The 18312-nt window shown below is 41.1% G+C and overlaps 1 protein-coding gene across 12 annotated transcripts in view; it reads right to left on the bottom strand.

The window, feature by feature from the left end:
• Window positions 1-18312, bottom strand: part of LOC139461149 (protein couch potato-like) — a 189621-nt gene that overhangs the window by 125639 nt on the left and 45670 nt on the right. The window contains exon 1 of one of the 12 annotated variants that reach the window (XM_071242700.1): window positions 9856-10029. The exons of the other annotated variants lie outside the window; for them this stretch is intronic. Within the exon in view, the coding sequence (XP_071098801.1) occupies window positions 9856-9909 (54 nt within the window). The 5' untranslated portion in view covers window positions 9910-10029. Of the gene's footprint in view, window positions 1-9855; window positions 10030-18312 lie in introns of those variants that run through there. 12 annotated transcript variants of the gene reach the window in all.

Below are 18312 nucleotides of genomic sequence, written 5' to 3'. Positions count from 1 at the left end.
GTAGGGTATGGGGCATCTATCATCCGATCATTAACTGTCTAACTCTTGCGGAAAAACTAAGACCTGGCTTCAAATAATTAGGGTTGAAATCAAAGAAAATACAGCCACATGGCTTTTGTTGACTGTACATGGTAAAAGAACCCTTGTCACGTGGCTGCTGGAATGCGATATGCAGTTATTTGTTGGGTAAGAAAGACCTGCTTTGAACACTGCATAAAGGAATTCACGAGCAGGAGAGTGTTATAGTTATACAGTGAGTGAGTGAGTGAGTGTATGGTTTGAAGCCGCTTTTAGCAATATTTCAACAATATCAAGGCAGGGGGACACCAGAAATGGTACCCATGTCGGAAATCGAACCCAGGTCTTCGACATGATGAGCAAACGCTTAAGCCCCTGGGCTACCCAACCGTTATACAAGTGTGGTGTATGTCTTTCGAGGACATAAATGTGGTTTCAGATTTGTGGATTTATCAAAGGGGGGCTCTCCTCAATTGTAAGGTTGCAATATCAAGTGTAGGTCAAGAATGGCTAAATTCCTGGTTCCTTTCTACAGGTTCCTGGAGCCTGAGTGGCTCACTTTGGAACTTTCATGAAACTAGGGTGTGATGATGCATTTTACAGGGAGCCAGGGATCAAGGTTCTGTCCTCGTGTGAGGTGAGGTGATATCGGGTTTAACGTCGCGTCCAAGATTATTGCACTTATATAGCCACGTGCATGTACGTGTATGTGTTTGTGTGGCTGCTTGTACTAGTCCGGACTGATGCCGATTTATAGTGCTAGCCCACTGAGATACCATGCCACAGTTTAACATGAATACCTCACTCAGACACAGTATACTGACTCTGAGCCGACCAGTCCTTGTTTTAGCCCCTTAATGCCGAGCGCCAGACAGGGTAACAACAAGTACCATCTTTTAACGTCTTTTGGTATGACGCGGCCGGGGATCGAACCCCGGACCTTCCGCTCTCCAGGCGGACACTCTACCAGTAGACCACGGAGGCGGTCCCTGGCCTAGTGTGAGTGAGTATGGATTTGTGCCACTTCCAGCAATATCACAGAGGAGGACACCGGAAAATGGGCTTCACACATTGTACCCATGTGGGGAATTGAACCTGGGTCTTTGGCGTGACGAGCAAACGCTTTAACCGCTAGGCTACCTTACCACCCCTTCTGTCCGAGAAGTAATCTGGAAAGTCATGTCAAATTCAAATACTCATTGTTGGATTCCTATAAAATACCTGGTAGTATTTTGGACAGGTAATTAGAAAACAAATTCTTTATAAAAAATATCAATATTTCTAACAGCTTTGTGTTTGTATTTTGGTGAAATGTTTTATTCTAGAATATTGGAAAAAACACTGTTACATGTTTGTATATTACTGTATTCGACGTAATTCGCTCTCAAAATTAGAAATAGGGGGCTCTTATGAGAATATTATTTTGTCGAAAAAAAACAGAGTTGAAAGATAAATTTATGCTGTTTATATATAGGACAGATATATTTTTCCAAAATTTAATTGCCCATAATTAAGGGTGCATATAACACACGAATAAATAAGTCTTGTGTACATTGATTAATCAATCGGAAGGGATGCTAATTGGGATTGTTCACTAGCCAATATATTAGCAAATATCGCCGTGGGCGCTTATTAGAGCCGGGCGTTTATTACGTCGAATATGGTAACCTCAAAAAATGCAAAACAAAACAAATTAGTCATTTAAAAAAAAAAACACCTTTAGTCACCAGTATTCTGGGTTTTCCTATCTCAACATGTGACAACTACAAGAAGTAAAACACATTTCCCTCAATCCAAATAAACTGCAAAAAGTCTTGGGTGAAGAACATGAAACAATGACTATTTCCATTCCATGACGCTCCACACTGCTCATACAAGACATTTCGCAGCACGTTTGTGACAAATAAAAACTTCAAACAAACTCTTTGTCAACTTCATTACAAGACGAGGTGTGGACATCATTTGTCAGTAGGTGCCAATTCAATAACACACAGACATGGTGGCAGTAATAGGAGCCTCTGTGACACTTGGCGCCACGTTCTTACCGATATATGGTGCAGCTGGTACTCACAGCTCTCTCTCAAAGAGACTTACTTTGTCATTTAAGAACATTGCAGTAGCTGAAATCATCTCTTATAGGCATTTGTTTGACAAGGGTACACTGACTGTTTCAAAGAAGAAAATGTTGGAAGTGGGAAGCGTTTCTACCCTAACTGGAGGGTGTTATAATCAATATTGACCCGCAGTGGAAAATGACTTGGTAAGTGGACGTATCATCCAAAATTGGCTTCTAAAGGAGATATCGTTACAATGAACAATCGTAACAATGCTTTGCAGGTCATTGTGGTGTCATCCATTAGTGATGACACGTAGTGAAACTTCAAGAATGTCATCCTGGTTTCAACCCACACATTGAACTCTCTCCCCACCCCCTATAACTATAACCAAGCACCCCCACCCCAACCCCAGCCCCCCCAACCCCAGCCCCCTCAACCCCAGCCCCCCCAACCCAGCCACCCACCCCATCAATGACCTCAGACAAACACCAGTACCAAACAGGAACCGTGGCCCTTCTCTGCAACGACCTCACCCCCCAATGATGTCAATCCCCGCCCCTCCATCAATGATCTCAGTCGTGCAGACAATGAAGTCAGTCCCCCACCCCATCAATGACCTTAGTCTCCCCTTCTCCCCTCCTCCTCGGCCTTAGTACCCAAAACCCCACACTGGGCACGGAGACAATGACAGACTACATCAGTTAAACACTCATTGTTTAAGTATGATAGAACTCAGTGCAAAAATACCTAAGCACAAGAATTGATTTCGGCTTAGCACCTAATATTTTTTCTCCCATCCAATCAATAATGTAAGCTTAGGCCGCGAAAATGTAATCTGCTGGCATTAACTTGAGCAATATCTAATTATCTTGATAGTCTCACTCTTATTTAATAACACAGCCTCTTTAGATATGTGATGATGGCCATAGCTTGTCCAGAAGACATCGACAACAAGCATCAGAGGAGGAAGCTGGTGCCACGTTTTTCAACTTCACGTTATCTATAAATATGCCTCATCCAAAAACAAATGGTTACTACAAACATTATTTAATACCATGTTCTTATTCAAGACAAATTGCCGGTCTCGGCCAAAGTATTCTTTGAAATTTTGCCATTTTTAAATCAAGATCAGAGCAATTGATCACAAAAGTATTTTCTGTAAATATTTGAAGAATTATTTTTTATAGACCTTTGTTGAATACACAACCTTTCCTCTATGGACATACATACCCTGCAGCAAACCTGAGCACCACCATAGCAACCCCGTAGCACCCCCCAGGACTACGCAGGACCCCCCAGGACTACCCAGGACCCCCCAGCACCCGCCACCCATACTCCCAACACCACACAGAAGAAAACAAACTAAGTCAATGAAAATGTGAAATTTGCAAAAAATCATCACTAGACAAGATAATTTATAATTTCAAACGAACTTCCTGATTTAGATTCTCCTGTGTGATTGTCTCATAAAATAAGCCATTAATAGCGATCAGCCATACACACACATTTACTCCTGGAATTGAGTTGGGAAAAGTAATCACACCTCATTGTCTGTACATATGGTCACATCTCTCTACACAGCTACAAATTTGGGTAAACAAGTGAACACTATACACAAGCAAATTTGTTATTTTATTTTACAGGCTAATTCAGCACTAGAACTACACCGCATTATGTTGGCATAACAGGGACATCGAAATCCTGGATAATTTGTTTACTTGAAATAAAAAATATCTGAAGCAAGTCCATGTTATTTATGCGATGGATCCTACACAGTGATGTCTGAATATGCCTGAAGCTGTGAAAAACTCAAAAAATCTTATGTTGTGAATGGCTTGATCGAAATAATTTTGTCGTCTAGTATTGACAGAATCATATTGTAAATAACGCTGATTCAATCGACGATGGGATCGCGTTTCGGGATCTAATAAGCTGGCATAGTTCGGAGGAACAAACGGATGTTGGAAGCATTGGAAGCAAGACACTGGTCTTCGAAAGCGCACGCTCGTCTTGCGATTTCCAAGAAGATCTCCAACAAACACTAAAGGAATTTCATTTCTTCTTCGCCTGCAAACAAAATTTGTATCGATTCCTTCATTATCGTACAATATGAAAAGCAAATCGATTTCTTGTCAAGAGAATCAATGACGAGATGATGATGGACAATGGGTCCCGGGGACAAGCTCACAAAGCAGCCTTGTACACATTACTGACAACTAACACTCAACTTTCTTTGTATCATGTTGATGTGGAGTGCTCTACACCCGACAACACGATACAGCTTGCGTTGGGTGTCGAGGTTGTGTTTTGTTGGAAGATGTGATATATCGTGAGTGAGCTAGTGAGCTCATGAGTGAGCTCATGAGTGAGTGGTGAGGTGAAATAGGGTTTAACGTCACATCCAAGATTATTACACTTATATAGCTGAGGTGAGGTGAAATGGGGTGTAACATCGCGTCCAAGATTATTGCACTTATATAGCGACGTGCATGCACGTGTGTGTGTGTGGCTGCTTGTACTAGTCCAGACTGATGCCGATTTATAGTGCTAGCCCACTCAGATACCATGCCGCAGTTAACATGAATACCCCACTCAGACACAGTATACTGACTCAGAGCCGACCAGTCCTTGTTTTAGCCCCTTAATGCCGAGCGCCAGACAGGGTAACAACAAGTATCATTTTTTAACATCTTTTGGTATGACACGTGCGGGGATCGAACCCTGGACCTTCCGCTCTCCAGGGGGACACTCGACCACAGAGGCGGTCTGAGTTTGTGATTGAGTTTGTGAGTGAGTGAGGAAGCCAAATTATTTCAGTTATATCACAGCATGCCAACTTGATGTGGGAAGAAAACCCAAAGTGATGCAGGACACATACATTTACCACTTTATTGAAACCCATGTTTTTTGCGTTGAGAAACCTAAAAAAAATAATTTCGAAAACTGGGATTCAAACCCAGGATCACAAGTTTCTGAAATGCCCAAGGAACCGCACAGCGAATTGCTATTTCATTGTCCATCTGTTTCATGTTATATCCCGATTGGTGGGAGGGAACCTCATCGTCGATGGAATGGTGGTGTAGGGAGGGTGGGATGCTAGCTGCATGGAGAATATACAGTTGACGAGGAGGGAGGGTTGGTGTGTGCCCATGACTTAAGTCTTGTTAATGAGTGATTGAGTTGGGTTTAACGCCGCTTTTAACAGTATTCCAGTTATATCGTGGCGTGTCAGCTTAATGTGGGAGGAAACCCAGAAGTGATGCAGGTCTCAGACGTTTACCACTCGGTGAAACCCACAAGCACGGGTATGGTGCTGACAAACCTAGAAACATAATTGGGGCGAACCGGGATTCGAACCCACAATCATAGATTTCTGGCGTGCCCAAGGGACGCAACTCTGCATAGCAAATCGCAGCGCCCTAGACGACTGGGCCATCCATGCCCCCTCTTGTTAATGACTTTTCATCAGCAATGAAACCACTTCTCTTCAAAGAAAATCTTTCTGTTAGTCTCCAGGCCGTCTCCCAACACAATATTGCACAAAGCAAGTTAAGGAGGCACTGATCCCTTTCCTGATGATTAGAGCCAGGACATTGTTTACATTCCAAGTTGGTATAAAATTGACAACTATATCCATGACAAGGAAACAAGATGGCGACGTTGACCTTCATTTGAAAATAAAACCTCAAAGTACTCAACAGAAGAATCGTACGTCCTATAAATGGATTACGCGAAAGAGGCTATCAAATAAATACAATGTACAAGGGGAAATTTGAAACAAAATTGTGGAAATTTACGTTTGCAGATGGCCGTTTTAACTGTCATGGTCGCCATTCCTTTCAATTTTATTGTCGTCAGCCTGGTCTACACAGGAAGTGCAGCTGGGAAACAATGGCCGCCTAAATTGGACGAGACCATCCACCATAATTGTTGTCTCGACTAAAGATTCCGTTATCCTTTGAACGTCTTTGTGGAAGGAAAAACTGAGGTGATTTTCTTGAAACCAGAGCATGTTCTTAGGAAATAAACTCTTGATCAAGAAACAGGCTTTGAAGACTTCATTCCTTGTTTCTATTGCCTTGAAGGCCAATCACAAACATTACCTTAGTTTTGTAATAACCACATTTTTTAGATTAGTTTCATTAAATTTATCACATTTGTGCAGTTCCTCTAATTAAAATGATTGCCAAAAAGCACATTTCTATCAGGACTTTGTCTGACATTATTTTGAACCATATGGTCTGTATTTATTAATCCAATGAGCATCAATAAGTTTTTTAAACGTGACAAAGTTTTTACATGTGAATATTCATTCAATAACTGCTTGAGATTTAACACATGTTTTAAGGATTGCAGATTCAAAGAACAGCATGTGTTGGTCATAAAAAAAGAAACAGCCACAAATTTTCATCCCTCCTCTACCCATTCCAAGGACATCTGTTGTTTTTCACAAATCCATAAATGTGTACACAAAAAATGAATATAATCCGAATCAAGCTTTTTTGTGGTAAGAGTTTTTAGATTAACGAAAAACACATATCACAACGTTCAGTCATACCTTAGAATAATGTTTGGGCATTCTGAAAGAACTAAATTAGAACCAACCATTTTTTTAAAGGGCAAATTAGGTTTGGGGCAATGTTTAAATATCAAACAGAAATGAAAGAGTGATTGCAAGCAGGCCAATTCCTGGTAGACCTATTAAAACATGCCTCCTCGGGGCCTGGCATCCATGCTGATTGGTCAAAACCTGATCATGTGACTTTCTTTCAATCCTTTGATGTTTACGGTTGTCCTGTACTTTCTGCTGTCAATTAGGGCCGAGTTGTTTCACCATGAAGCGGCCGTTCCGTGTTACACCTGGTCCCAATTAGTTGATTACACATGGGATTGTGGGATCCTAATTCATATTTGGTTAAACAAATTTACCAAATCTTTGATAAGATGAGCACGGGATCAAAGTTAAAGGTCAGTTGCCATCGGTTTAAGTGAACTACATCGGTTTAGTGAGTGTGTCAGTATGGTTTTACGCCGCTTTTAGCAATATTCCAGCAATATCATGGCGGGGGACACCAGAAATGGGCTTCACACATTGTACCCATGTCGGGAATCACACCCGGGTCTTCGGCGTGGTGAGCGAACGCTTTAACCACCAGGCTACCCAACCGCCCCCTACACTGGTTTAAGAGCACAACAATCAGTTTAATAGCAAAACATCAGTGAGTCAGTGAGGCGAGCGAACACTTTAACCACAAGGCTACTGCCCCGAAATGGGGTTTAAGATTATTGCACTTATTTAGGAATGTGCATGCACATGTGTGTGCGACTGCTTGTACTAGTCCCACAGAGATAATATGAATACCCCACTCAGACACTGTATACTGACTCTGAGCTGACCAGTCCTTATTTTCGTCTCTTAATGCCAAGGGCCAGGCTGGGTAACAACAAGTACCATCTTTTAATGTCTTTTGGTATGATGTGGCGGGGTTGAAACCCCCCAACTCCCGCTCTCCAGACAAACGCTCTACCACTTGACCACAGAGGCAGTCAGGCATAAAACAAGCACTCACTCAATGTACAGTAATCTTCGAAGACATACAGATGCGTTAACACAAGATGTTTCACGGGTATGTCAAACGTTACCACAATCAGACATGCATGGAGTAGTAGGGTCTCTGAACTGAAGCCTCACAGCCTCACAGCCAAACAATATCAAACTGGTTACACATTCTCCATCAAAATGCCTACCCGGGATGAGTCTATAAAAGGAAGCATTTTTATCAAAAAATTTCCACATCGTTAATTCCCGAAGAACATACATCTCATGGTCCACAATGTCGCCAGACACTGAGGGTAGAGATATATAGAGAGTGTGTGGGAATGTTAAACATCGAAGACAGAGGACGGGGTCTTGTATGTGGGGGCGGCCATGCTTGTGTGTTAAATGGCTGGGAACACTCACATACAAATCACTGTACAAATACCCCAAGCTAGAGGACATACACAGGAGCTGTCTAACAAACTACACTGGATGATATTACATCAGAACACACGAGGACTGTCTGATACTCCCGTCCTGCCTGTTGGTCAGTGTGTGTCTAGGAGAGTGTTCCTGCTCAGGTCATGTTTGTTTGTTGTTGGTTGTTGTTTAACGCCGCACTCAGCAATATTCCAGCTATATGTTGGCGGTCTGTAAATAATCGAGTCTGGACCAGACAATCCAGTGATTGATATCAGGAGGATCGATCCACGCAATTGGGATACGATGACATGCATCAACCATGTCAGCGAGCCTGACCACCCAATCCTGTTAGTCGCCTCTTACGACAAGCAGAGTTGCCTTTTACGGCAAGCATGGGCTGCTAAAGACCTTTTCTACCCCTGTTTAGTTCAGTTTAACATGAATACCTGACTCAGCACAGTATACTGACTCCGAGGTGACCAGTCCTTGTTTAGCCCCTTAATACTGATTGTACAGATGGGGAATTGGATTGTATAGATGGGGAATTGGATTGTATAGATGGGGAATTGGATTGTATAGATGGGGGAATTGGATTGTATAGATGGGGAAGTGGATTGTATAGATGGGGAATTGGATTGTATAGATGGGGAATTGGATTGTATAGATGGGGGAATTGGATTGTATAGATGGGGGAATTGGATTGTATAGATGGGGAATTGGATTGTATAGATGGGGGAATTGGATTGTATAGATGGGGGGAGTGGATTGTATAGATGGGGGAGTGGATTGTATAGATGGGGGAGTGGATTGTATAGATGGGGGAAGTGGATTGTATAGATGGGGAAGTGGATTGTATAGATGGGGAAGTGGATTGTATAGATGGGGGAGTGATTTGTATAGATGGGGAATTGGATTGTATAGATGGGAGAAGTGGATTGTATAGATGGGAATTGGATTGTATAGATGGGGGAGTGATTTGTATAGATGGGGGAAGTGGATTGTATAGATGGGGGAAGTGGATTGTATAGATGGGGAATTGGATTGTATAGATGGGGGAAGTGGATTGTATAGATGGGGAAGTGGATTGTATAGATGGGGGAAGTGGATTGTATAGATGGGGAAGTGGATTGTATAGATGGGGAAGTGGATTGTATAGATGGGGGAAGTGGATTGTATAGATGGGGAAGTGGATTGTATAGATGGGGGAAGTGGATTCAATGGGCAGGAGGGTTTGAATTGGCTGGGCAGAAGGAAGAAGAATGTGTGGAAGACTGATTCCGTGTATGCAGTTGTATGTGTTCTCTCAGAGTGGATAGCAGAAAAAGAGTTCAGACATCAAGATTCATAACATTGATCAAATTGGGATAGCAAAACATAAAATTGAAACATCTATCTAAAGAGAAACACACGAAAATTAAGCATCAAAACAGCAAGAAACGAAGCAAGTCACCAAACTTGCAGCTGGTGTGGTCTTTGCAAAGAAACCACAGCTCTCTTCATAGAATACTACTATACTTTTGCTCTGGACCACACCTTGGACAAAAGAAGACTATTGGGATCGTAAACAAATAGTGAGAGGTATTTTGCATGACTTGGCCTCATTTTACAAACTCGGATCTCGCATCTTAAAAGGATTTCCTTGACATTGAGGCACGTTGTGTTACCTGTGCCCTAAATATACCCTAAGTTATCTTTCATGAATACATAAGCCGTGATAATGGAGTCCCAGATCACACAGTTGACGTTACGAAACCCTAAAAAAAAAAGCCTGCTTATGAAAGTGGAGTTTAGGGCGTGGGTTCAGTATCAAAGACTCACCATGGTGTTTGACGACTCCCCCGGGTAATATCTCCAAATGTTGCCTTCCGTCATGTCCTATTACGGCTCTAGCCACAATGGTCAATACACAACGATTTGTAAAGTACCGACCTTGCCTCTACCCCACCCTATTGGAGAAGAAGGCAGACACACCCAGAATGAAGGGAAGTCCACAGATTTGCTGGCATGTCAGCCTGCATCATCTTCACAAGTCATTTTTATCAATATGTGACATATCCCTTCACCTGTGACAGATATGGACCCTGATTCTCTATGACGTACAGGCAATTGAGGCCTACTGCAACTTGCCATGCGTGCAGCTCATTGTGATGGGATAGGATGTAAAGCTCAAATGGTTCTCTGTTGTGGGAAAGTGTAGAGTGGAGGGTAAAGAGAGGAGGGTAAAGAGTGAAGGGTAAAGAGAAGAGGGTAAAGAGTGAAGGGTAAAGAAGGAGGAAAAGAGGAGGGTAAAGAGTGGAGGGTAAAGAGAGGAGGGTAAAGAAGAAGGGTAAAGAGAGGAGGGTAAAGAAGGAGGGTAAAGAGAGGAGGGTAAAGAAGGAGGGTAAAGAGAGGAGGGTAAAGAAGGAGGAAATGAGGAGGGTAAAGAGTAAAGGTAAAGAGTAAAGAGTGAAGAGTAAAGAAGGAGGAAATGAGGAGGGTAAAGAGAGGAGGGTAAAGGAGGGTAAAGAGAGGAGGGTAAAGAAGGAGGAAAAGAGGAGGGTAAAGAGTAGATTGTTTACTATTTCTTGAGATGTATCATGATACCAGTGATATCATCAGTCCGTATCACCATACTTATCACCATACGTATCACCATACGTATTATCACCATACTTATCATCAGTCCATATCACCATACTTATCATCAGGCCGTATCACCATGCGTATCATCAGTCCATATCACCATACTTATCATCAGTCCATATCACCATACTTATCATCAGTCCATATCACCATACTTATCATCAGTCCATATCACCATACTTATCATCAGTCCATATCACCATACTTATCATCAGGCCGTATCACCATACTTATCAGTCTGTATCACCATACGTATCATCAGTCCATATCACCATACTTATCATCAGTCCAAATCACCATACTTATCATCAGTCCATATCACCATACTTATCGTCAGGCCGTATCACCATACTTATCAGTCTGTATCACCATATGTATCATCAGTCCATATACCTATACGTATCATCAGTCCATATCACCATACGTATCACCATACGTATCATCAGTCCGTATCACCATACATATCATCAGTCTGTATCACCATATGTATCATCAGTCCATATCACCATATGTATCATCAGTCCATATCACCATACGTATCACACTGAGATCTCAGCGATACCCAGCTCTCCTGCTGAGCCACTAAGCCTTCCCTTGGAGTGAGTTAATCAAGACAAACCGAGGTGCCAGAACTCTTCACTTAACTATTCAATTGGCAAAATGGAAAGAGTTCTCGACAACAGACCCATTTCAAATTCAGAAGCAACACGACCAACCTAACGTTGTCAAATCGTCAACACGTTGGCCATGAAATCCCTTAATAAATCATTTTAGATGATCAATACTTCCACACAAGCTCAAAACATCTTCTTGTTGTCACGTCTCCCACAAAATTCAAATTTGATCTAAAATCTTGAAATCTCTCGGTATAACCACAGAACCAGTATGTGATATGTGATATCGACCAGGGTATTTCAACCCTTCTGCCCTAACAATAGGATATATATTTTTGATGGCTTCAGAAATAACATTTCAAGTCTTCACTTTTAATATTACACCATCTTGCCTCAGGAAAATATGGAAATGTTTCACAAAGTGGTTCTCTGTGTTACTAACACCCGCCACCACCAGTATATGACAAGGAGGCAGGTCCTGGGCCCACTTGCACAAAGCGATCTTAGCGCTAAGACTATCGTAAGCCTATGTTAAAGTATGGGAGTTACAATCTTCTTAGCGCCAAGATCGCTTTGTGCAAGTGGACCCTGAATGGAAGTGCTGCTCCACCGATGTGGCAAGTCAACCACACTCCTACACACAACTGGTATAGAAACATACAGGTATGTGTTTTAGAAAACATTACGTAACTATTCATCAATTTTTTCTTTAAGCAATACAAGTGACGAAACACACTTTTACACAGAGCAATGTCTTTGGAAATAAAATATGACATATTTTTGAAGGTTTAAATTTGTTTAACACCTGTTGGGCTCAATTAATCTTCGACAAGTTCAATTTTACAAAGATAAACAATGAACTTTAAGCATGGAGGATTCAATTTTAATTTTATTCAAATTATAACAAAATATTAATTAACCAAATTCAAATTTATACTGTTATATATTCCTTTTGTTGAAAAATACACAAATATGAACCTCGTCTCAAACTCATGGTGACCTGAATTTTCTTTGAGTTATCCAGGGTTTCAGACAGGCAAAAAATATGGTTAATTTTGAAATTTGGGACTCCCAAATGAGTTCGAGACAACCGGGAATTCAACACATCCATGTTCGATACGAGGTTCAAGTGTATAAATATACAAATATTTACATATCTGTATGTTTTGGGTTATTTCACAATTATTCCTACTCCTGAACAAAACACTTTATCGTTTAGATATTTATTCATATATTTTCTGCTATTTCACCCATTAATTTTCTACATAATGTTTACATTTCAAATTGAAAACAACACATGTGGCTACCTAACAACACTTCTTATCACTTCTCTCTTCAGAACATAACAAATTCTATAAGTAGACGTCTGATCCACCATGACAGTTGGTCGACTTGAAAATCCATCTTTTATCCTTCAAAGTCAGCCTGACGGATTTCCCTCCATAACCTCAATGTCTGGTCGTTCAATCAGACCCCAACCATTAACCCTTTAGCTTTTGAGATTTGTTACGGATTCCCAGCTGACAATGTTGATTGAATCCAATGGACTCTCAAGTCTCCAAAGTGACAGTTGAACAGCACATACAGGAAGTGGTGACATGGGTGTATTGACATGAACCACAAAGAAGGTTTTTAATTGTAGATATTCATAGTCCATTCAGCAGTCTATAATCATAAACACTAATATTGTATCATATCTACTGTCTGTGACAGACACATCCTGTCTGCCGCCACAGACTTCATCTGGCCTTGATTCTTAAATGGATGAAGTTGCAGACGGGCGTGTATTAACTGCTGGAGAGTCTTGTGAGTGGCAACATGGTGTCACTGACCTCAGCACTGACCTCAGCATTGACCAAACAGACAGATCTACTTGTTGCTGCTGAGTACATAAGTTGTTGGTTGGTTGGTTGTTGTTTAACGCCGCACTCACCAATATTCCAGCTATATGACGGCGGTCTGTAAATAATCGAGTCTGGATCACACAATCCAGTGATTGACATTATGAGCATCGATCCACGCAATTGGGATCGATGACATGTATCAACCAAGTCAGAAAGCCTGACCACCCGATCCCGTTAGTCGCCTTTTACGACAAGCATAGTCGCCTTTTATGGCAAGAATGGGTTGCTGAAGACCTATTCTACCCCGGAATCTTCACGGGTCACATGAGTAAGCCCCTTCCACATCTTATAATGTACCCCCCGTTTCATATCTATAATCCACATCCCAAATTACCCCCCATCCACCACCATCACACAGACCTAATCCAAATACTGCATGATGCCGACCAGAAAGCGTCCTGCTTACGACCTTCAAATACGAAACTAAACCAAAACCTATAATGCTAGCTTTGTACGATCAAATAATTTCATCATAAATACATAATTCTAGAGGATCAGGAGCCTCTTCTTTCAGATTGGCTCACACAAGTTATTACAAGCCAACACCGACAATCATCTCCCTTCTACCATGATTAATATTTGAATTACAACGTCAGCCTCACCTAATGCCAACATCAGAACAGGTGCGAAACTAAAACCAAAATTCTAAATGATAGCTCTGCTTGAGCAAATGGATCATCAGCCCTTATCCAACCTTTAATTTCAAGCCCAAATCTAATGTGATCTATCAAGTGTCAGTTGAAGACATCTTCTTCAGCAAATAAATACAGGTCCATGTTACCAGAATCAATCATCTGTTTCCGTGTCTAAGAACGCGCTCATTTGCATAACCAGCTAATAGTGGAGGCGACTCCCACTACAGAAGCTCACGGGAATCAGATTACATTAATGATGATCGGAACAATCTTACCGATCTGGTGATCAACATTCAAGACCAAGCAGTCAGATCACTTACCTGGAAAAGAAAAGGAAACGTAATTAGTTTGGAATGGTAAACAATTCGCAAAAAGAAAACGTCATAGAACGATGGACATTGTGTTCTTTGTTAAAACGTATACCCTTACTCATAATTTCAATAAGTGAGTGAGTACTGTCTTACCCCAATTTAAGCAATGTTCCAGCAACATCACGGCGAGGGACACCAGAAATGCTTCACACATTGTGTGATAGTGGGGTGTTAGGACAGGGTGGGGTGGGGTGTGACAGTGGCTTGTTTGAGGGGGGAGCAACGTTGCGAGTTCGAAAGGAACTACTTGTCCTCCGGTCGGACATTTCTTATACTAATGGCTTCAGCTTACAGTGCGAGTGAACGAAACATTAAAAGGATTTTTAACATAGATCACCCATATCAACTTTAACGACAGTTTGAGAATGATAGCAGAAAAGATACACTTAACTCAACCCTAGTCCACTGATATGTCTCATAACTTCTTGAGCCCCTTTTACAACTTTGATACAGTAAACTATGGTTATAATGAACTCAAAGGGACTACTAATTTTAGTTCGTTATATCCATCAGTTCATTATAAGCGTGTTCGTCATAACTGTAGTTTACTGTATTTTTACCTACAAATGACTGGCATGACAGAGTGATGTCTAGTTGGGAAAAATCAATATATTCTTGAACTAATTCCTAAATTAGCTGACAATTGACAGCAATTAATATAATCAATATCAAAACTTATTATTGAGGAATATATTGAAATGTAACAGTTTCACATTTTTTTTAAACATTTCACACTCCCTGATAGTAGGGACCAGTTTATGCCAATCTGATCAGGGGTAGAATAGGTCTTCGACTTTGCTTGTCGTAAGAGGCAACTGACAGGATCGGGCGGTCAGGCTCGCTGACTTGGGTGATGCATGTCATCGTATCCCAATTGCGTGGATTGATGCTCATGATGTCAGTCACTGGATTGTCTGATTCAGACTCGATTATTTACAGACCGCCGTCACATAGCTGGAATATTGCTGAGTGCGGCGTTAAACAACAAACAAACAAACAAAATGTCACGAGGCTTGTCCAGTAGAAGCCACCAAGCAGAATCACAAGCCCAGAGGACTATAAATAAACAAAGCCGTAGGAACGGGTCACTTGTAGGAATGTCCTTTGTAGGCAAATAGCATTTGTCATTGCTATTATTACACCCCTGTGGATTCATAAATATTGATATTTACTTATTTCGTAATGAAAAAGCATGGCTCCGTAACTAGAGAGCCTGTTTCAAAGTATCAGTTAACATTTACAGCTAATTATGCTAGCGTGAGACGAACACACACGCTTGCACCTCAGCATCCCATGAATGCTGGGAGGCTGGCGGGAGACATCATGCGGTGATTGCATTGTACTTGTGACAAATTGTCCACCGGCCATTTGTGAAATCTCAGACAAAATTTAATTATGTTCATGAAACTACAGCTTGATGTTTGGCAGTGACCACGTTCATGTTGCAGTATGCCGCAGTCAGCACAATGTCTGCGCTAACAGGATCCATAAACAACGAAAAATGGGGCTGGCAAAACATGGGAGCAGAACACATGTTGATTCGTAATAACACAATGAACCAGGTCACTCGTTGTAGCCACTGTTATTGTCAGTCATGGGGCATTTGCGAGGGCAGTTGTGGACATTTCCACTTTGAAACTTATAGGCAAACTTCGATCATTGTCAGAACGAATCCTGCCAAGGGAAGCAACTCTTCACAACAAATTCCTGCAGCTTAAACCACTGTGCCATGATTAAACACCAAACGCAGCCAGAACAAAATGCTTTTAAACTGTTTCCCATAATAAAAACATGTATGTCAATAACCTTCTCTCAGAGTGAACACATCTGTTTTGATCAAAGATGTCGAAAAAATGCCAATTACGCAACCAGCGATGTCGATTTCGGTTCATACAGAAAACCCATTATGGCGTTATATACGATGGACACATGTGTTTGTGTCGCATATTTCAAAACTCTTTCATGATTAGTCGCCTCCCTTTGACATTTCCCCGGGATCAATCAGCGATTGTCTGTAGTTCATTTTAAGGGTCCCGTCATGACTACGCAAACTGCTCTCTGGGTCGCTAATAGCCGACTGGCATCAGCTGTAATCGCAGTGTATATACTGTCTAGAATTTACTAAATTAGCCGACATCATTACCAAGTAATTATCCCTTACTCTGAAGTTTCGATTGTGGGACATTACCCAAAGGCTTTTAACATAATGGAGAGCAGTGATATTGCAGATGTCTTTGTCACAATTTAAAAAGATTAGTTTAAAACTTCTCTTCAGCTTGATGGACAACCCATGCTTTGCTACAAACATTTGAAAGGTTGTTTCAAGACTTTGTGTTCAGCTGACATTTAAAAGTCTATGAGCAAACCTATAAAGATCATTTATAAAATAATACTGTAAACCTCAGGGTCTTGAAGAAAAAAGACATGTTTTACATCCAAGACAAAAAAGAAAGTTTTTATCTCCTGTCTCATAAATAAAACCTAAGATCTACTTAACCTTTGATATGCATCCGCCTGGAAAAGATGTTTCTATCCGAAAGACTTAAAAGTTCCTTTATAGATCAGAGAACATGAATTTTAATTAAATTTTGTCTTTGTCTGAAATCTATTTGGAAAGTTTTGTCATTATGGGAATGGAACAAACGTTTGTTAAATAAGATAATAAATTGGCAGTGATAAACATATCATCAATGGCATCATCATCAATGCCATCATCATCACCATCATCATCACCATCATCATCGTTGTCGGCGTCATCATCGCCTTCACAATATCATCGCATAATTATAATTATAGTTCGTTATAAGCATATATACAGCATTTATACAACAAATGGTCAGGACTGAAAAATATGTTCGTTATATCGGTCAGTCTGTTATATGCATGTTCGTTATAACCGTAGTTTACTGTAGTTTTTATCCGTTGGTTTCATCCTGCCGATAAACCTACCCATGATATAATAAATGTAAATAGACAACATTTTTTCTGGGGTCCATATCTCCTTTTGGGGCAGACCCACATTGACCGTAACATTCCCTTCCTGTTTTTGAGTCCAATCCTTGATGAGCTGTTCTGAGCTATGCTGAGACAAGAACCATATCATTCCATTCCAACTTCCTGCTAACGGAGCTTATCAGATTGAGAATCGGTGTTAATGACAACAATTTCTTAATTCAGGGTCATTACAATGTACAGGCCATTAATCCTCTTCAGCTGTCCGCCATCAAATCTCTTATCAAATGACCACTGGTAATTATAATAGTAGGACGGTCACTTGAGGGTCCCGTAAAGGCGTTAATTCCAGTCAGTTGTCTTCCTGCTAGCATGAATGGTCTCAGGTGTACACAGGAAGTGTAATCTTCCACAATACAGGGGATTATGGGAAGGTTGTGGACTTAGTTGCTTGGTTAATTACCGACCCGTGAGGGATGCTGTGGCTCTCTCTTAGAACAATGGCGTCAAGGAAAGACTGCCGCCAATAGAACCATTAAGAAAGGAGTCATCTTTCTGGCAAGCCAAGCAATTGCTGTTTTAAGCCACACGCATAATTCCAGCAATATCAAAGCAGCATGAAAATATCTAGGACCAGACAAGCAAGTGATGGATACAGGAGGTAATGTTTAGGTACAATGACATGTTTTCATCCCGTGAAGATCCGGGGTAGAATAATTCTTCCGCAACCCATGCTTGCTGTAACAGACAACTCTTCTTGTCGCAAGAGGCGACCTATGGGATCGGGTGGTCAGACTTGCTGACTTGGTTGATGCATGTCATCTATACCAAATTGTGTGTATCGATGCTTATGATATCAATCACTGGATTATCTGGTCCGGACTCGATTATTTACAGACCGCCGTCACATAGCTGGAATATTGCTGAGTGCAGCGTTAAACGACAACAACAAAAATTGAACTAATCAGTAATCCCTTGTCAAGTCCAATATCCAAAATGTCATTGAACCCATGTGAAGGTTCCCTTATTTCAACGACTCAAACTTGTCCAACTCATAACATGGCTGTCAGGTAAAGGGCAAACAAAAACGTTTGACATAAATGTCAGACAAACATACGAACAAAGAAACACATACATCAAACATGAAGATATTCCTGAAACTACCTTGTCAACGAAA

This window comes from Haliotis cracherodii, unplaced genomic scaffold, assembly GCF_022045235.1.
Source record: "Haliotis cracherodii isolate W230 unplaced genomic scaffold, xgHalCrac1.p SCAF_14, whole genome shotgun sequence".
Lineage (NCBI taxonomy): Eukaryota > Metazoa > Mollusca > Gastropoda > Lepetellida > Haliotidae > Haliotis > Haliotis cracherodii.
The sequence above is the reverse complement of the archived record's forward strand: the minus strand, read 5'-3'. Positions and strand labels throughout refer to the sequence as shown.